Source organism: Oryza brachyantha, chromosome 6, assembly GCF_000231095.2.
Source record: "Oryza brachyantha chromosome 6, ObraRS2, whole genome shotgun sequence".
Taxonomy (NCBI): domain Eukaryota; kingdom Viridiplantae; phylum Streptophyta; class Magnoliopsida; order Poales; family Poaceae; genus Oryza; species Oryza brachyantha.
The window spans coordinates 9,403,866-9,426,231 of NC_023168.2; the positions used below are offsets into that span (position 1 = coordinate 9,403,866).

At 36.5% G+C, this 22,366-nt stretch overlaps 1 protein-coding gene across 1 annotated transcript in view; it reads left to right on the forward strand.

Annotated features, from left to right (window-relative positions):
- The first annotated feature begins 5,028 nt into the window (after positions 1 to 5,028).
- Positions 5,029 to 22,366, forward strand: part of LOC102703694 (achilleol B synthase-like) — a 43,963-nt gene continuing 26,625 nt past the window's right edge. The window contains exons 1-5 of the mRNA XM_006656911.1: positions 5,029 to 5,229; positions 14,867 to 15,052; positions 15,813 to 15,902; positions 16,072 to 16,260; positions 17,374 to 17,458. Coding sequence (XP_006656974.1) covers positions 5,029 to 5,229; positions 14,867 to 15,052; positions 15,813 to 15,902; positions 16,072 to 16,260; positions 17,374 to 17,458 — 751 coding nt within the window. The remainder of the gene's footprint in view (positions 5,230 to 14,866; positions 15,053 to 15,812; positions 15,903 to 16,071; positions 16,261 to 17,373; positions 17,459 to 22,366) is intronic.

Sequence of the window (22,366 nt, forward strand, 5' to 3'; positions counted from 1 at the left end):
ACGTCTTGCATATAACGGGTTTCATAAGTTACGCTTCATCGGGGACCGATTATTAGCTGTAACGGGTCATTCTATTACGTGCTAGGAGTGACTTGTGCTTCCCTTTTAGGTCATCCTCAATATTAGTTTCATGGACATAATTGTTTAGAGAGACATGTCATCTAAAAAGTTTGAAACTAGGATAAACACCCTTGTCTCAATGCATATTTTCATCTATTATTGTTTTGTAGGTTACATGCAATAGACAAGTTATCTAGGTGACAATGACGTATAGAAGATTTCATCTCTATGAAACTCATTTCATATCTCTCTTTATTAAGGACACTCTATTTATTGCTAATGAAACTTCTATTGAGATTGGCCTTAGGTGTAGGTAAGGACATATCTCTAATACCGAATGTAGGGTCTAATCTATGACATATGATTAGGCCACGTGGCTCGACCTGATTTGAGAGTTTAGTCACATCCCATCCGGAAGCATCGAATTGAAAATCAATAGTATAAACGTGTGCTCTTCTAGATCTATCGTGTACAGACATTAGAGTATTTGCCTATACCAAAAACCCTTCCACGCCAAGAGCCCATGCACTCTGCTATGTCCATGGCAAAGCGTGTACCATATGGGCCGAGCAGCCAAGCTCTCGGCCATGACGTGGCGCCACGCACATCTGCATGAGCTGAGCTAAATTAAATGCATGTACCCGCTTCCATCTCCATGCACGAAATCAAGGTACCAACGTTGGAATACAGCGGAAAAAAATCTCAATGACAATTTTAAAAATACATCTAGTTATTTAATATAAAACTACAAATTTAAATTTACATGAATTTTACATTTATTGTAAATACATTGTGAAAATATTAAATATTAAAGTTTAACGATAACATCATTGTAAAAGCTAATAAATCTTATATTTTTCAACAAGAGAAAGTATCTCTACTGCGGAGTAAAAAAAATGCAAGTACATAGACACATTACATTGATTATTTAAAAATAATAATAATAATTATGTATAAGGAGGGAAGAATACGAAGTATAGATAAATACAAATACCAAAAGAGATAGAAAAATATTTTGCGCTAATTAAACAAAAATATAATTCTATAAAAGTCAGTGAGAAATGTTGCAATAAGTATGTGTGACAAAATGATAGGTTAAAATTTGGAAAAAGTAACTTAACCATTGTTAATTCCAGAATTTAGAAAATTACCATTAGAGATTAAACTGTGATTAAAGACCGAATAAGATAGGAAACATGACAATCGAATAGAAGACCAGGCGGAATATGGCTCGGATTCAGCCGATGGAGTCTGGATCGGATAAGAAATAGAGTCTGATTGGACTTAGAATATTACAGATAGATTTAGGAATAATCAGAGTCCATGTAATTTAATTTTATCTGTTAATTAGAGTTAGTTTAGATTTTTCATTTATCTCTAAGGGAGTTAGAGTCCGATCTGGATAGGTGTGTTAGAGATAGAGTTTAAATAGGAGTTTGTTATTCCTTTTTATCTATTAGGAGTTGTATGTCGTGTACAACATGGTCTAGCATCCGCCCGAGGGTATAAATATGTATGCCCATGGCCATTGTAAATCGTCTACAATTAGATCAATCAAATTTCGGCGCATTGCCACCCTCTTGTCCAAGGTTTTCAACTCCGGCGGAACTTGGCACCTGACGCGGAGCTGTATCGCTTCGATCTCCGGTGGAGAGGTACGTTCCGCCTGGCCACGGTAATCGCATCGGCTAGATTAGGACTGTCTCGGTTCGGTCAGATCTTCTAATCTAGTGCGATTGCTAGTTATCGTATCAGTTTAAACTTAGATCACTTTTGTGTTTTGAGTTGATCTGGTCGACCACTTTGGGCGATCTACGTTGGTTTGATATTTGCTATTTGACATATTCAATCTAGTATTGTCTTGGTTCGGTCTGATCTAGTAGATTACGTTTATCAGATGGTTTATATCAGATCGATGTATTTTGTTCATTGATTTATCGGAGTACCAGTCGATAAGTTATCAGTTATTGGCTCATTGACTTGATAGCAGTCTAGATCTGTTTAGTATCTAGCCTGACATTGCTAGGCGTAATCTTGAACTGTCTTGGTTGGGTCCGATCTTCTATGATTACTCTTAGCAATTCATGCTATATATTTTATAGATCTTGGTTGTTTGTCTGCCGTCTATAGCCGATGATTTTTACCGATCTACATGTTTATCATATTTACATCAATAGAGTAGTCGATTGCCTTACTGTGTTATTTTTATATTAATCGGCTTGATTTAGTTAGATTGGCAGTTATTTATGTTGCATCGGCTTGTGAGAATCATACGCAAATTGGGTCCAGCCGATCATAACATATGATTTATTGTTTATTCCAAGTAATTCGTCGGTTTATTTATTAGCCTTATCGATCTTTATGTTTCCTATATTTATATCGTGCTCGACTGCAGACTGTCTCGGTTAAGTCCGATCTTTGTATGTGTGGTTCGATCTGGTTATAGGGGCTCGTCCACTCGACTAAGATTAATAAGTAACTTGGCGAATTACTTTGGTCTAATATTTACTTTAACTCTATCTCTATTGAGTTTCTGGCCGATGCAAGCTTTTTACAGCCGATCGTTCATCCTATCGGCTAATGATTGCAACATCAACACCCGATCGGCCGGATTATTAGTTATCTATCAAGTCGATAGCCGATTGGCCAAATTTACTGTTTATATCTTGTCAGTTATAGGATCAAACTGACTGGCATGTCCGTGCATTCTAAGAATTAGGTCATGCACTGGAGTGGTCTAAGATTAACTCCCAAGCCATCGTGTGTGACACGTCAACGTTCACATTTTGACGTCAACACGTTTTTGGCATGTCCAGTGGGACCCGTGTGTCGTTTTTACTCGCAAACGATCGTCTGGTCACAAGTCGGATATGTCTTCCAAAGAAATAGATGGCAAGAACTCAATCATGATGGAGGACTTGACGGAAGAATAGAGGGAACTGGTGAGGCAACATGTGGTAGATTTTGAGAAGCGTTGCCTTGAATCTTTCATTGTTACACCAGAGGGGCTAGTTCCGAAGAGTCAATTCCCCAAGCTGATGGTCAAGACACTTCAAGATACAGTTAATGATCGGTTTGTCGTGCCTTGTTCGATTAATCTGGAGTTTTGATGAGCACATTGCTAGATTTGATCAAGACAACAATTGATGAATACACTGGTCGAGGAATTCGACTCGGGGGGCAGTATCGGCCAAAGGAATCTCATCGGTATTGGCACAATAAAGACAACACAAGGATCGATGAGTGGGTCGATAAAGTTGTTGAGATCATGAGGGAACAATTTGGGATCAAGCCAAAAAACCAAATAGATCTGTATCGGCGTCCATATCCTGAGTGGTTCGATGGAGTTCTGTTGCCTCGCCAATATAGGATCCCAGAATTCTCTTTGTTTATAGGGCAAGGTGATGCTTCCACAATTGAATGTTAGCCGATACCTAGCACAATGGGGAGAGGCATCGGCTCATGATGCTCTGAAGGTTAGGTTGTTCCCGATGTCACTTTCTAGATCGGCTTTCACATGTTTTTCGTCATTATCTCCAAATTCTATCATAAAGTTGGGCAGATATAGATAAACAATTTCAAAAATACTTCTTTGCTATTACGGATGAGATGAGATTTACAGATGTAATTTCGGTTAAGTAGCAGGAAGGAAAATCAACTATGGAATATATACAAATGTTTTGTAATGTTCGCAACCGATGCTATAGTTTGAGATTAAATAATAAACAATTGGCAGAGCTTGCATTTGGAGGATTGTTAGAACCTATCAAAGACAAATTCTTTTGTCACGAGTTTGCAAGTTTGGCCCATCTCGTTCAAGCAGTATCGAATCATGAAAGCCGATTGCGGTAGGAGGCAAACGAAGAAAAGTTTTGGAGTCATCACAGCCTGAGGAGTGAAGATAATTTTGAAGCATGAGTTCTCATACTTCAAAACTGGGGGGCATGTGTTAACGCCCGAATTTGGAAAATTGCCGTTGGAAATTAAACTGTGATTAAAGAACCGAATCAGATAGGAAACAGGACAATCAGATAGAAGACCAGGCGGAATACGACTCGAATTCAGCCGATGGAGTCTGGATCGGATAAGAAATAGAGTCCGATTGGACCTAGAATATTACAGATAGATTCGGGAATAATCAGAGTCCGTGTAATTTAATTTTATCTATTAATTAGAGTTAGTTTAGATTTTCTTTTATCTCTAAGGGAGTTAGAGTCCGATTGGGAGATGCGTGTTAGAGATAATGTTTGAATAGGAGTTTGTTATTCTTTTTATCTATTAGGAGTTATATGTCTTGTCCAACATGGCCTAGCATCCACCCGAGGGTATAAATATGTATGTCCAGGGTCATTGTAAATCATATACAATCAGATCAATCAAAATTTGGCGCATCACCACCCTCTTGTCTGAGGTTTTCAACTCCGGCGTAACTTGGCACTTGATGCTGGGCTGCATCGCTTCGATCAGCTGGATTTCTAGTTACCTACCGGCTCAATAGCTGATCGGCCTGTTTTAATGTTTCTACCTTGTCAGTTGTAGAATTAAATTGACTGGTACGTCCGTGTGTTCTAAGAATTAGGTACTGCACTAGAATGGCCTAAGATTAACTCCTAGCTCTTCGTGTGTGACATGTCAACGTTCACATTTTGACGTCAACAACCATATCGATATCCTGTATTATTATGAAAAAGTTAAACAGTCAATCCTGTTTATAAGGTTACAAGATAGTTTGGTTTTCGCTGAATTTTTATAGATATTAGTAATTAATTCTAGACACATATAAAAATCACAAGTTCTAAATAATCTCTAAGTTGTAGGAAGCGGGCCAATAGCTAGGGACGCATATTTTGTAGCGTATATATACACATGCACAGTCCGAAAACAATGCTAGCAGCCGCAAGCATATGCACAGTCATCCCACGCCTAGCTAGCTAGTAGCTCGTTTTCAGGCGGGCAAGGCCGAAATCGATGTGGAGGCTCAAGGTTGGAGAGGGAAGCACGGCGGCGGGGCTGCGCTCTGTGAACGGCTTCGTGGGCAGGGCAGTGTGGGAGTTTGACCCCGAAGCCGGTACACCGGCGGAGCGTGCCCACGTGGAGAGGCTGCGCCGCGAGTTCACCGAACGCCGCTTCCAGAAGAGGGAGGCGGAGGACCTCCTTATGAGGTTGCAGGTATATCTCCATCTACTTCTACTTAGGGAAATTTATTTCTATCGTAATAGCATATTGCAATCCAATTCTATTGAAAAAAAAATATCATTAGTATGATATTAATACTATTTTTTTATATATGATCTTTTAGTTACCGCATATACTTGTTACTAACATGCATGCGACGGGTCTATTTAATCAGATGTTTATTCTCTTCGCACCAAAAAATAGAGTACGTGTTAGTGAAGGTGATTGATATATATACATATATAGTTATTCAATATCATTGTGACGGTTAATACATTTTGCTGCAACTATAGATGTCCTCCCTCGATGAAAAAAGGTAGTTAGTGGTAGCACCTCGAGCGTTGGATAATGTTGTGCAAATTTCGCAAAACTACACCCACTCTCCCCAACTAGCAATTTAGTACGTGGTTTCTATCAGGGAACTACAAAATGTATTTCTCACTAGACGTTTGGGTTTCCCCCTTACAGTTTTAATAAGGTTCACCCAAACTCCCACGCTCTTATAAATCCTTGTTTTAGGCAAAATCAACATTTGGAGGTGTTTTATAAATAATTAAGCTAATAATACATGTGTTTTATGCTACACGCATGTAGTGCCATTATATTCGTCTTTAAAAAGAAATTCATATGCTCTTAATTTTTATTTATTGAAAATATAGTATAAAAATATGGACAAATAATAAATATAAATATCGATACTACTATAAACATGAGTAGTGGTGGTGGTGAGTGGTGAATTTGTCACCTACCCCACCACCAACTCCCACCTAATTTTTGAAAGAAAAAATAACTGAGAGCTATTATGAAACGGAGTGAGTACATAGCTTATCCACTACATTAGTAATTCACTTATCCAACTTTGTTACATTTTTAATTTTCTGATAAATATGACAAAGTACCTATAGTTTTGGTGATATTTAATTAGTCTATATATAATTTGTATATATAATTATATGCATATGATAAATTAAGGATGGTTCTTGTGCGCTTGTATTGAGTATGGACGATTTACAGACTATTAAGAAAACAAAAAAGAATATGATCGCAAGTGATGTTTAGCTTGTAATGCAGACCGAGTATTGTTTACCTTGGAATCACAAAATTATCTATGGTATGGCCTCTATTCAAAAAATACTTGTATATTTAAAAAAAACAAGGTCTAATAAAAAAAAACTATATATTGCGTGCATACGCGCGAGCATGATAAGCAGCGCACACTTAGTCGACACGTACGGGCATTGGAGACAAGTGAGACGGCATGAGTACATCTATGGAAGGGTAGTTAATTAGCAGTAGGACAGCGAGATATTTAAACAGAAGTTGGTTAATAAGGTAAATAATACTTTGGAGTGACGAGTCATTTTGGACGAAATTTGAATCCGAAAGTGACGGAACATTTTAGGACTGTGGATGTATTTCCAACCTAATAAACGTCCATGGATTAACTTGTAAGGTAATCTAGGAATATAAAATAACAGAAAAACAGATATATAGTATAATGATTGTAAGCACCCATGGCTTCCTCGATCGTCTGAATTCCATCATCAAATGCTCCGCTACTGCTGCCATCCCCTCCCCCTCCTCCACCTCACAGTCGCGGGAGTACACCCCCTATGAACCTTGTAGAAGCCGGGACAACAACAGTGGGGAGGCGGCCGGCTTGGCTTGTGGGTGAGACTTCACGCGGCTCGTCTATCATTTGCTTTGTCAGATAAATCTTTTATTGCTGGAGCTAGAGTTATTGTGCATGTCATACAGAACTGTTTGCTCCATAAACTTCTTAGCAGAACTACTGCTAGGTGAAGCTAGCTAGCGGAGTAGAGTAGGAAAAACTAGAGAACAAAACAGTGCCAAATATGCCCTTAGTTAGTATAGATAGCGGGGTATAATTATATATGTTTGGGGATTAAAACAGGACATAGCAATCAAGTTATGCATGCATAATCACTGGTTGGGGAAGAACAGTCACCAGCACAGAAGGGCAATATATAATTGTGCGAAGACTCGCTACCAACTCCAGGACCATCTACTAGCCCAGTCAGCCTTAGTGGCCACCGATATGATCTCGCTCGCTCGTATCCCCACTCATGTCACTTTTCATGGCCTCTAGCCGCCCCCAATGTCATAAGCCTTTTGCCCAGACATTGGCTAAATCTAGAAGAACAACATGGAAGGGAGTATAATCACATCATGGAGCCATGATATGAGCATCCTCTGTCCCAAAATTTATCTAGTTGAAGGGAGTAATACGGACTTTTAATTTTAGTGCACCACAAATTTATTTTGGACCATTCATTATGCCTTTATACAATGGTTGACGGTTGTCTTACCTCATCGCTGGTAAGATCTCAACACAAGGAAATATTTTACATGTCATTAAAACATCATTTAGATATGTATGTCAAGTATTAACAAGACATCATATATTGTATTTTCAAATTTAAATTATAAAATGTATAAATTTATTTACAAAGAAAATTTTATCCTCGTTCTTTCCGAATTATGTTTAAAAACAATCATGAAATTTGATACTAGAATGTTAAAATTTTAAATTTGATTGCAACTCAAATTTATTGATCATGCCGAAATAAATGACTTGTGTTTTAAAATTATAGTAGAGATTTTGAAAAACTCATATATTTGAAATATATTTATTCGAATACCACGGGTTATAAATTTAGCAATTAAAATTTGAAACACCATCGATAATAGATTGAATGGTGCAAGATTTATTTTCCTTAATTTCACCCATGCCTGATTAAATTTAGGAAAGACTCAGATGCAGTTTCTATTTAAAAAATAACATTAACAACCAATTGTTGAGATTTGTTTGTGCTCATACATGCGAGGTAGAGTTATTGGGGTGTGTTAAATGGGTGCACCTATCTGAGTGTTTGTAATGTACGTTCATGTCTAGTAGAGTGTTTTCCCATGTTATTAAGTTATTTCATATGACGCCAACAGTCCAACTACTACTGTGAGTGTACAACACTTCACGTTTTAGCACATATGTATAAGCACTTTGACTATTATTTGCCGATCTTAGCTTACCTACGTGAACCTTATTCCTACGTTGTACAGCTGTTACTTACACCGTAAAATCCAATATATGTTCGACCTTATTCCTAAGTTCCTACCTTATTCAGTACTGATTCTTGGTTATACTATGGTTGTGATCTCTGTTAGATAAAGACGAAATATTTTATTTTTAATCTATTTTATGGTACATATAAGAAAATTAACTATTACAAAGTTAAAAATATAGTTTAAAATGTGAGATGATCAACTTTTATATAGATTTTTTTTACAAAAGTATACAATTTAGTTGTTCGGAAAGTATGCATTGGAAATCCGAGGAATAATCTGGGTAAAAAGAACATAACCTGGACATGTGGGTGAGTGGGTGGGAAACCCTTATTGGTGCCAGTTTTTGTCCACCTGATCTACTCCTTCTGTTCTAAAATAAATTATTTTTTATTTTTGGATACAATGTTTGACTCGTCGTCTTATTAATTTTTTTATGTTGACTAATTTTTTGTTTATAAATTTCCTAAATAATCAAACGCTACATACAAGAAAAAAAAACTCTTTTAGAATAGAGAGAGTATTAATTATGTAGTAGTGCCAACTAGCTCGCACTCGGGCTTTCATTGGCAACTAGACCGACTAAGTTAACCGAACACCCTCATTCGCCACCACCCCTAAGTTAAGTTAACACCCTCGTTTTCTACGTGCACGCTTTACAAACTACTAACGGTGTATTTTTTGTAAAAATTTTCTATAGAAAAGTTGTTTTAAAAAATTATATTAATCTATTTTATATCTTTTTAATAAGTATTAATTTATTAATTACATATCAATTTACTACTACGTTTTTCACAACGTTTTCCACGTCAAGTAAGTTACCTTACTGGTACTCCAAACGAACGTGGCCTGGAGAGGTTGGCAGTAGCCATGGATGGGGCAATGCGCTTGGTGGTCCGCACTGTGGATGGAGGTGTTTGGTGACCGCACAAGTGGTAGACGAGCTTGGTTGGTCGAGCTCATCAATATTGGGCGGCGTATCTTTTTCTTTTTTTTTGTGAAATCGGGGGGCGTATGTTCAACGTAGTGCTCAAGACCTTGGTTCTATTATCTTTCCCATGAATATTGGAATTGTTACATCGTGTGACAGCCATATTTGGGGCACACTATTACAGAATGATGTTTTTGACGCCAGGCCCTATTATTTCTTGGCAGACCGTAAGTGGCGCCGTCTGAAAAAATCGGCAGACCGGCGTCGGGCCGTTACCCGCGCTGAAAGATACATCTTTCCGTGCTGTCGTCTTAACCCAACCGCACGGGATAATCACGTTATCTCATGCGGTTGGGTTAAGACGATCTCATGGGAAAATGATTATCCCACATAGTTGGGTTCAGTTGACCGCACGAGAAAATGTATCTTCATGTGCGGTCGTTTCAATACGTCCGTACGCAATGATGCAAACCTATATAAATTGCAGCCCAACTGCCACCTTTCCTCCTCGCCCTCATCATCGGTGCCTCCTCTCCTCCTCGCCCTCACCGACGTGCCGACGCCTAGATCCGCCGCCGTGACTTATCCTCCACCCGAAGCAGCCTCTCCTTCTCCCCCTCGTTACCACCGACCGCCTCCCCCTCAATGTCAGGCTCCACGACACCTCCTCCCCCAAGACGCTGGCCTCCACCAAGCCGCCGTCGTTGGCCTCCTCCACGACTGCTGCTAGCGTCCACAATGCATCCGCTGCCGATCTCCTCCACTAAGATGCCACCAGCCTCCTCCCCATCGGTGTCGGGTTCCACGACGCAGCCGGCCTCCTCCCCCAAGCCGCCGCCCTCCCCCTACCCAAGCCACCGACCTCCTCCCCCTCAGCGTCGCCGGCCTCGACCAAGCCGCTACCGGCACCGACCACATCTACCTATTTGATATGTGTGAAAATTGTGAGATGTGCTGTTTGGTATCTGGGCAAATTGTGAGATGTGATATTTAAAAATATTCATCTCTTTTGATGTGCGAGATGTTAATTTTTTTCAAATTATAAGATATTGTATTTCCTATATACGAAAGTTGTGACGTGAAACTTGCGACTTAGGGTGATATGTGAAACGGCTAGCATGTGCTAGGCCGAACGCAAGAGATAGCACATGCTAGAAAAATGCGATAATCCATTATCCCGTGCGATTGGGCTACCCGTACGAGAAAATATTGAATTTTTGCAAACCCTTGGATGCAGACGGGCGGGACCTCCGCACAGAAAAATGTATTTTAACCGCACAGAAAAATCCAATCTCTAGTAGTGACATCAAATGATGTAAGTGTTAACGCCAGATTTTGGCAAATCGACGTTACGAGTTGAAACACAGCTAAAAACCGAATCGGCTAAAAGAAAGCGAATCGGCTGGGGGCAGGAAACTGGATGTTGTAAGGCTGGAGCCGATAGAGGGATCCGATTGAGCCCGAGGTTTAGAGATGGATTTGATATTAGTTGTGAATCCGTGTAGATTAATTAGGCTTTGTTTTATAATTTGATTAGGATTCTTGTATTAATTAGAGTCCGAACAATGTAAGTTAGTTAGTACCGGATTCTTATCCGGATAGATTAGTTAATACCCGGGGCTATAAATATGTGTGCCTAGGGTTCTTGTAAATTATCTCCAGATCAATCTAACTTGGCGCATCGCCTCAAATCTTCGGCTTGCTTGAGCTTTCGGCGCGAGGTTTGTCAGCTTCACAACATAAGTTCTAGTTCGTCAACACCCGTCGATCAACTAGGACCGGACTGTCTGGGTTAACTCCGATCCCCTACCTGGTTGATCGGCAGGTTGAGTTCTATTATTGCTTTGATCTGTTTGGGCTTGAAGTAGTAGTAGTTCTCGATCAAGGCCTCTCAAGTTCTTCTGTCTGATTTGTTAGCATGATTCTAGTTAACCCGGTTCTTCAGTTTAGTTCGATCAATCTGGTTCAACGGGGTTTTGTCATCAGATTAGATCGGGGACTTGCGAGGGCTTATTGCTGGAGTTCTAGCCAGCATTATCTTAAGTAATCCATTGATTGGTTTGTTAGTCTCATCGATCTTCGTGTTTCTATAGTTATATCATGCTAAATTACATACTGTCTCGGTTAGGTCTGATCTATGTATGTTTGGTATGATCTGCCCATAGAAGCATGTCCGATCGGCCGGGTTTGATGAACCAATTGGTGAATTACGGTGGTTTGCCATCTTGTTATCCACATATTATAATGTTTAGTTGATATTATGTATAATTGTGCCTAGATTTGTACTGTCTCGATTAGGTTCGATCTTCTAGGTCTGGTAAGAGTATGCATGTTGTTTGTTGTTACTGTTTTATGCTGGTAATTAGTATAGCATCCCGACATATTAAATTTCATATCCAGTCTCGTATTGGCTATCGATTTCGCATGCGATAAGTCCTGTAGTGGTCCGATCGGCCGATTGATCTTAAGACTGTCTCGGTTCGGTCCGATCTTTTAAGATTAATAGGTTGGTTGATCCGTTCAGCATTTATCATGCCTCTAACTCAGCCGATTGGGCATATTTACATTTGCTATCATGAAATTTCTGTAAAGCCGATTGTCTAGTTTATCGACTATGGTCCTGGGATGGTATCGGCTACCTGGCCGATAGTGATTTCAGGGTTAACTCTTTTCCATGCTATATCTTGTCAGTTACAGGATCAAACTGACTGGTACGCCCAGTATTTCTAAGAATTAGGTCCTGCACTGGAGTGGTCTAAGATTGGTTCTCAGCCTACGTGTGTGACCGTTGATTGTTATTTTCAGCGTCAACAGTAAGCTCGGATATCCGCTAATTATAATATCTAGAATTATTAATTTATAAATCATAACAACATTATAACTGAGACTCCAAACCCACCAAGTACAACTTGAAATTATTAATTTCAAATTAATATATATATATATATTAGATATATATATATATATATTAGATATATATATATATATATTTATATAGCAAGACTAATACGTGCACCCCCTTGGTATAAGCTATTCTATACCTGCTCCCTTTAAAGGCCTCCCAAGGCCCATCCCATCTCCCACCACTTTTCATAGACCTAAAAATCATCTCCATCTCAATTAAAGGTTGGTTAAAGAGTTTCACCCGTGGGTCAACCCCTTATGGGCTTCCCCTCATGCTTATCTAAGCTCACCCCTCGTCTCACAGGATTCTGCAGTAACACAAAGGCAAAAATACAGTAACATGACAACTAATTCGCCGTAACAACGTCGAAACATACCCATGAGGGATCTACTTTTTTGAAGTATTTTTTTAACAATGTGGTACAAATATTTTTAAAAAATAATATATGAGGTGAGAGATAAAGTTGTTTAACGTTTAAAATCTTAAGAAATATCTATAGGATTTGTATTAGTACACACTAATGCTATGGCAATAGCTACAGTACCACTATACCATCATGTTACTGTAAAGTATGTGTATTGTAATGACATAATTGTAGTAACATAGTGATATAAGTGCAGTAACATGTGCATTGTTACTGCACATTTGCAGTAACGTCATGATACAAATATAGTAACATTATGATCAAAGTGTAGTAACCTGCACACTACTAATATAATACAATTAATACATATCGGAGAGCTAAAATATTGTATTCCTAATCTTTAGAAAGCAATATCTCATATGTCTTATATTATTTTTTAAAACCGTTTTCACTACAGTGGTTAAAAAACTAGATCCGTCATGGTATTGTTACTGTATTTTATAAGGCATGTTACAGTATTTTTTCCTTCGTGTTACTACACTTTTTAGATAGACATGACTTGACAAAGGTGGGGTGGGGAGGAAGGTTTGACCAGGCCAGGAGAGAGCTTTTGGGCCTTGGAAGGGGGTGTGAGGTGGGTTTGGGCCTTGTGAGGGGAGGGGACATAGAATAACTTATTTTAAGGGGGTGCACATATTAGTTTTGCTATATATATATATATATATATATATATTTTAGTAACTACAAATTTACACAAATGATTAAGTTATGATGGATTCTAATAGGTATTAGTACTTAAGATTTTGTTGAAACTAACATGATTATCTTTCCCATGAATATTGGAATTGTTACATCGTGTGAAAGCTATAGTTGGGACATCAAATGATGTAAGCTTAGATATCCGCTAATTATAATATCTAGAATTATTAATTTATAAATCGTAACAACATTATAACCGAGACTCCAAACCCACCAAGTACAACTCGATATTAATTATTTCACATTATTAAATGGTGAAAAAGATAAGATCAAAACTCCAAACTGATTAGAGACGATGCGTGCTACGAAACAATGTAGCGCGTCACACAACAATCAACCAACCACCCTGCCCACCCCCTCCCACCACCACCACCACCACCTCCAACAAAGTTAGTGGAGTTAAAAAATAACCGACATATACGAGTGTTTGAGTTTAGAAATAACTTATATATGCGTAGGGGTGTCTACTGTAGTACACTGTTGAGTTAAAATTTAACTGATGACAACGTGAAAGGAATGTGTGCGTTTACTGGTTGAGGAGTTAAAAATTAACTGATGACCTCATAGTTTACGGAGTTAAAAATTAACTAATGACAACATGAAAGGAATGTGTTCATTTATTGGTTTATTTGTAGTCGTTTGATGTGCAGTTAAATTTTAATTATTATTCAAAATGTCTGCTGAGATTGCTACCTAGGAAAATGACCTAGTTATTGTAATATTGTACTTGTTGAGATATAAAATAACTTGCTGATGATCACGACAAAAATAACTAACACACACGCCCACATCGGCACCAAATTAATAATTACATGGCTCGGTAGATGATAAGTTAAAAATTAGCATAGTGTTACTTGATGGGTGATAGAGTTAAAAAATAACTCACTCAAATAAGCATGTCTTATACCCAATCTCATTGTGTCATATTTAGTATGAGTTAAAAAATAACTAGCTCAGGTAGTATAGTGTTGCGTGTTGAGTTAAGAATTAAGTCAAAAGTGACTGCCCACTTATTTAACAATGTGTTGGTTATTTAGTTAAAAATTAACTCACGTTCACTTTGTGTCTCAGTAAGTTAAAATTTAACTGAAAAGAGTCAAAACTTAACTCAATTTATTTGGGGCACCCCGCAAGTACTTCAAATAGTTAAAATTTAACTGTATCTTGTACAGTTAAAATTTAACTTTATATATATATATATATATATTAGTAACTATAAATTTACACAAATGATTAAGTTATGATGGATTCTAATAGGTATTACTACTTAAGATTTTGTTTAAACTAAAATGAAAGAAAATCGTTCAGGGTTTGCAAAACTGTAAAAGAATACATTGTTTGTCCAACTTGCGGAGGGGCAGGAGAAAGACCAAAATGGCCTCATGACTAGTGTGGCTCCTTGCTCCAACTGGACTCACCCTCTCACAGATATTACTATCAAGAACATTCACAACATTTTTTTTTCCTACACAACAAGTCACTTACAAATATGTTCTAGCTTTTGTTTACATATTTATTAATTTTAATTATGCGCTCTGAGATTCTACCATTAGATTCTGTAATTGAACTACTATCTATTGTATTGTAGTTTGCAAAACAAAACCGCCCTCAGCCGGACCTTCGAGCCTCTAAGCTTGTAGACAGTGATGAGGTCACAGAAGAGACTATATTGGCATCATTGAGGCGAGCGCTTGCTCAACATTCTTCTCTGCAAGCACATGATGGACACTGGCCTTGTGATTTCAGTGGAATTTCGTTCAATATTCCTATCTTGGTATGTATTTCCTCAATATATGTTATTTTCCTCAATCCCGTGCCCGATTAAGATGTTAGCATACATTAGTGACCTTTGCTAACTGACGAGGACGTTACCCGATACAAATGAGGCTTTTAGCCCGTTAGAGATAAGGGATCCCGTGCCAGTGACTGAATTTGTGGACATTGCTAGCTAGGAGAAACTGTAAAGTTTTTCGGACAAGTTGGATATTTGTGTTATCTTTAAGACAGTCAACATACACAGTTGTAGGTACAAATGTCATTACTAAATTATCATCTCGCAATGCAAGAAAGTCTGTATCTTTTCAACTATTTCGGAGGCAAGTGAGTATTACCAAATAGTATTCTTTTTATTGGCAAAAACAGGGAGTACATGATCCAATAATTCACCGAAATTTAAGGGGAGTAATAATATCGAACAACAGATTAACCTAGTTTCCATGAAGAGTGTTTTTCTTTTGAGCAACAATTTCCCATCAGAACGAAATATTTATATACTAAAACTACTACATTTGATATTATACCTTCTAACATGCAATATTGCCTATCATGTGATACAGCTAGCTAGCACTGTCTTGAGATTTACGAAATAAATGGACACTTTGTATGTGTGCACATCATAATTTCAGAGGTTTCATGCTTGAATAGTGCCAGAAGATAGACTCAAATTAGTTTTCGCTCCTTTATGTGGCTCATCTCCATAGTCTATGGCGATGAAAAACTGTGCAAGTCATATGTGGATGATGCCTTTGTTGCAGATATTTTCTCTATATGTCACTGAATCACTCAATGCCGTCCTGTCGTCAGAACATAGGCGTGAGATATGTCGTTATATCTACAACCATCAGGCACGTCACAGTTAGTCGTAACTACGTACTATGTGTATTTTCACTTATATTTTTCTTTGGCATTGAAAAATGTTACTCTTTGTGCAACATAATCCATATATATATATATATATATATATATATATATATATATATATATATATATGTATGTATGTATGTATGTATGTAGAATGAAGATGGTGGATGGAGCTCATACGTGATAGGAGAAAGCACCATGTTTGGATCGTGCTTAAACTATGTCACCCTAAGGCTTCTTGGTGAGGACAAGAAAAATGATGCATTGACCAAAGGAGTTGCTTGGATCACATCTCACGGGACCGCAGCTGCAATGCCACAGTGGGGAAAGATATGGCTCTCGGTATGCCATTCAATATAAAAATTTACAATACTGTTTTTAATTTTCTGATGTGCATGAAAAGAAATGCTGTCCTCAGTTCTCTGATATAGAATAATATTCCATCTAAATTTATGGCCTTATTTAATAAAATATTTTTTCTCTTCAACTATCATTAAATCATCAATTATAAATTCAATTCTAACGCTATGGAAATAATATTTCTATTAAGTGGCAATATATAGTGCAATATATATCTTTGCACTACACATAATAAAATCTGAATAAATGTATAAAAAACTATTTTAACTAATTTTAACTATGGCTTATGAGATTACGGCCCAGTTCGGCAAGGCATGTAAGTTATCTAGATTCCTTCGTTTTTTACGCGCATGTTTTCTAAATTGTTACGGTATATTTTTTAAAAAAATTCTATAAAAAAGTTTCTTTAAAAATTGGATTAATCTATTTTATACCTTTTATAATTAATAATCAATTAATCATGTACTAATTTATTACTACGTTTTCCGTGCCAGGTAACTACCCATTATTCCTTCCATGCCTAACGCAGCCTACGTCTAGTTGGTTAGATTGCATCTTTTATTGTTTGAATTACTAGATACTGTTTTGGGATATTGTTTGTTTTCACTTTAGTATCTTGGAAGCAAAATTGTTACGGTGTTATTTTAAGTTATCTATATTCCTTCGTTTTTCACACACGTTTCCTAAACTGTTACGGTGTACTTTTTACAAAAATTTTCTATAGAAAAGTTGCTTTAAAAAGTCAGATTAATTTATTTTATATTTTTAATAATTAATAATTAATTAATCCTGTACTAATTTAATCTATTACTACGTTTTTCGCGCCGGGTAACTAGTTCCTTGCATGCCGAACGCAGCCTACGTCTGGTGTTTAATTAGATTGCATTTTATTGTTTCAATTACTAGATACTGCTTTGGGATATTGTTTGTTTTCACTTTAGTATCGTGGAAGCAAAATTGGGGTCCCTATTACATGTCTTGTAGGGATTGTTTGGTATGAACCCCAGAGTTACTGAATGTTCCGATTATTTTATGTACAATTTTATGTACTGATGAAGCAGAGTTAATTGAATCTATTCATATGTTCAAATGAAGGTGATCGGCTTGTATGATTGGTCTGGAAATAATCCGATAATTCCAGAATTATGGCTTGTACCACAGTTTCTTCCAATCCATCCAGGTAAGATAATTTTCTTATGGAATATATGTAGGCAGTTTGACACCACAACCAAATTTCCTGTGAACGAGGTTTATGCTTTAGTAGAGGAAAACCTTTGTTTTATCTATTGATTATTTCATTACGGAAAGATTATCTGTGATGATTCTGTCTGCAATAACTCTGTGGACAAAAAGGCACTTTGTTAATTCTTGAACTGAAGACCCTCTGGACAAAAAACACTAGCCAAATAAACAACTCAAGCTAGACACTGTCACATCACAACATGCTTAAATATTGAAAAATGTCTCCATTATTAGAAAACTATATGCGAAACATAAAGCATGGCTAGCTTGTAGGTACCTGATGAGGTCCTTAAAAAAACTATCATGAAAAATTTGTTGTATTAATCTTCTATGGACCGTTTGCAGAACATATTTACAATCAACATTCCATGCTTTTGGTCCTATATTTTCTTGATATTCACCGGGGTAAAACAATCTTACATATAGCTTTTTGTTGCTGAAACGTGTGCCACAGTCTGGTTAACAATGAAATAAACCCAAAAGAAGTAATATTTTGATGAGCTTACTTAGTCAAACCAAATCAATTTCCCTTTGTTTTAGAGAAGGGCATTTTTACCCGGCCTCTATAGCCAACTGGGTATAGGCAGCCATTTTTTATTTTTTATAACTCAGGAACTTAGTCCAAGTAAAAGACTTAGCCTCACTAGTACAGATCCCCTCATCTATGACGGCCCATCGTATGTCTGGACTATTGAACCGTCAGAACGAAGTCATCTCAATCAAGCCTAAAATGAGCCCGTTGTAGATGTAGTCACACAGCTGAATCCAGTTGCATATGTTTAGAGTCCGTCAGACATGATACTCATCTATGACGGGCACAAAATGTATGTCCGATTGAGATTGTCTCAATTATCTCAATCGGGCCGAACTATCAAGCCCATCAGAGATGACACTCATCTCAATCGGGCCTAGATTATGGCCCGTCATGGATGACTCTCATCTCTGACGTGCCTGATGACCATCATCTCTGACGAGCCTAAATTATGGCCCGCCACGGATGACTCTCATCTCTGACGGGCCTGATAACCCTTATCTCTGACGGGTCTAAATTATGATCCGTCACTGATGACTAGTTTTAAATATGACAACTTCAAACTATATTTTTAAATACTAAATGATTTTGAATGGAAAAATTATCAATAACAAAGTTGTATAACTTACGAAGATTTACAACTTTTATTTTGGTCATTTTTGTATATAACGTCTTTTTGAACAATTTGAATTCGAATTTAAAAATATAACAAGTTCAAAACAACATTTTCAACTACTAAATGATTTCAACTAAAAAAGTCATCAACAACGAAGTTTTATAACTTAGCAAGATCTATAACTTTTATTTTGGTTATTTTCTATATAACTTTATTTAAAACCGTTTGAATTTGAATTTAAAAATATAACAACTTCAAACAACATTTCAAATCCTAAATAACTTTAACTAAAAAAGTCATCAACAACAAAGTTGTATAACTCATCAAGATCTATAAGTTTTATGTTTGTCATTTTTTTCATCCGACAAGTAACATTGTTCATAAAATTGACATATTTGTGTTATAGTTTATAAACCAGATGAGAAATATGTGAATTTTGTGAACAATGTTACTCTCACTTTATCGGATGAAGAAATGACTGAAATAAAAGTTATAGATCTTGATGAGTTATACATCTTTGTTGTTGATGACTTTTTCAATTGAAATCATTTAATATTTCAAAATGTTGTTTGAAGTGTTCATATTTTCAAATTAAAATTCAAACTATTCAAAAACATGTTGTATAGGAAAATGAACAAAATAAAAGTTATAGATATTAATGAGTTATACAACTTTGTTGTTGATGACTTTTTCAGTTGAAATCATTTAGTATTCAAAAATATTATTTGAAGTTGCCATGTTTTTAAATTTGAATTCAAATTGTTCAAAAAATGTTTTATAGCAAAAATTTCAAAGTAAAAGTTATAGATATTGATGAGTTATACATCTTTGTTGTTGATACCATTTTCAGTTGAAATCATTTAGTATTTCAAAATGTCGTTTGAATTTATCATATTTTTAAATTCAAACTCAAACTGTTTAAAAAAAATATTCTATAGAAAAATAAACAAAATAAAAGTTATAGATATTGATGAGTTATATGACTTTTTTGTTGATAACTTTTTCAGTTGAAATCATTTATTATTTGAAAATATTTTTTTGAAGTTGTCATATTTTTAAATTCGAATTCAAATTGTTCAAAAAATGTTATATAGCAAAAATACCAGAGTAAAATTTGTATAAATGTGGTTGTGTTAAATATATTGATGGTTGTGTTTGCGAATGAATGTATATGAATTGGGGATGTTAGGATGTGACCACCTGGCCCAGGGGTTAATAGGATTAAAACGATACTTGTACCATTACAATTTCTTTCCCGGAGGCAATGTTCAAAGAACTACGAGGTTAAGCGTGCTTAGCCTAGAGCAATTCCTAGATAGGTGACCTACTGGGAAGGCACATGAGTGAGGGCAAAAGCTAACAAAATGCCTGTCAGATGAGTGACCTACCGGGAAAGCAATCAGTGACCACCAAATACACATCAGAGATGACCAAAGGCACATATATGATAAAATTTATTTTTTCGGATTATACTCATTTGGGATGGGCCATAGTCTAGGCCCGTCAGAGATGAGAGTCATCTGTGACGGGCCATAATTATTGCCCGTCAAAGATGAGAGTCCACAGATAAGAAAATTTATTTTTTTTGATTATACTCATCTGTGACGGGCTTAGATTGTGGCCCCTCAGAGATGAGAGTCGGGCCATAATCTAGGCCCGATTGAGATATTTTTTTCACATCACTGAGCCCGTTAGAGATAACCGGTTCCGTTCCAGTGCCTCTTAAATATTATTAATCTGAAATTTATGCTCATATGAAGATTTGAACCCAAGACCTTAGGTGTTATTCAGGTCACTACAACCACTATGCTATATGCCTTTCACAAATCAATTTTCTATCCAAGTGCAATACAGTTAGCGTACAGATACATATTTTTCTATAATCAGATGAAAACACACATGTACGTAGTAAGCAAATTTATATGCTTTCATCCTCCTGATCAGATAGAGGGCATTGGTCAAGACCACGCGCAACGTATGGGCCAAACGATCTTCTCTCGAACATCGATTATGCTGCATCCATCACTAAATGTTTGTTTCACGTCGTTGATTTTTTATACACGTTTAACTACTTGTCTTATTCAAAAAATTTACATAATTATTAATTATTTTTATATAATTCTATTTATTGTTAAATATACTTTTATGTATATATACAGTTTTACATATTTGACAAAAAATTTGAATAAGACGAATAGTCACGTATATAAAAAGGTCAACGACGTCAAATATTTAAGGACAGAGGTAGCAAGAAATTAAAAATCTCGAGTGAAGCAGACCCCATTGCTTAAAGAAACATAATATATATATATAGCAAAACTAATATGTGCACTCACTTAGAATAAGCTATTCTATGCATCCCTTCCCTCATGAGGCTCAAATCCACCTCCCACCCCTTTCAAGGGCCCAAAACCTCTCAACTAGCATGGTCAAAACCCTCCCCCGCCGGTCAAACCCATCTTTTGACATTCCTCCACACCCCACCTTTGTCTAGTCTTATCTATTTGAAAAGTGCAGTAACACAAAGGTAAAAATATAGTAACATGCCTTATAAACTACAATAACAATATCATGACGGATCTAGTATTTTAAATTATATTTTTTTACGCACGGTAGTGAAAACGGTTTTAAAAATAATATAAGACACATGATATATTGCTTTCTAAAGATTGGGAATACAATATTTTAGCTATCCCACATGTATTAGTTATACTGAAGCAATAGTATGCAGTCACACCTCGTATTACTGCACTTTGATCATGATGTTACTATATCTATATCATGACGTTACTGTAATTGTACAGTAACAACGCACATGTTTCTACACTTATATTACTATGTTATTGTAATATGCAGTAACAATATACATATTTTATAGTAACATGACGTTATTGCTACATAGAATGTATATTGTTACTTCAGCTATTGCCATAGCATTAGTGTATACTAATACAAATCATATAGATATTTCTTAAGATTTCAAACTTTAAACAACTTTATCTCTTATGTCGTATATTATTTTTTAAAAATATTTGTACCACATTATTAGAAAAAATGCTTTAAAAAAGTAGATCCCTCATGTGTTTAAATCCCTCATGGGTATGTTTCGACGTTGTTACTATAAATTAGTTATCGTGTTACTATATTTTTTCCTTTGTGTTACTGCAGAATTCCTGTGAGACGAGAGGTGGGCTTAGATAGACATGAGGGGAAGCCCATAAGGGGGTTGACCCACGGGTAACTATTTGACCAATCTTTAATTGAGGTGAGGGTGATTTTTGGGTCTAGAAAAGAGGGGTGGGAGGTGGGATGAGCCTTATGAGGCCTTGGAAGTGAGAGGGGTGTAAAATAGCTTATACCAAGGTACCAAGGGGTGCACATATTAGTCTTGCTATATATATATATATATATAGGAAACCTCTATCCTACTACCAGGTGTAGCTACTCTCTTCACGTCTAAGATACAGAAACACATCTATACATATTTTACTCTCTTTTAACATGAAGTACAAGCTGTATACATATAGTTGTATCATTTATATGTGATTTAATAGTGTCTATACTTTCTGTTGAGTGGAAGCAGAAATAGTTATAAAAATGTTTATCATTATGGACGTGAAGGTAGTAGCTACACCTGGTAGTAGAATCTAATTTTCCTATATATATATATACATACATATATATGTGTGCGTGTAAAT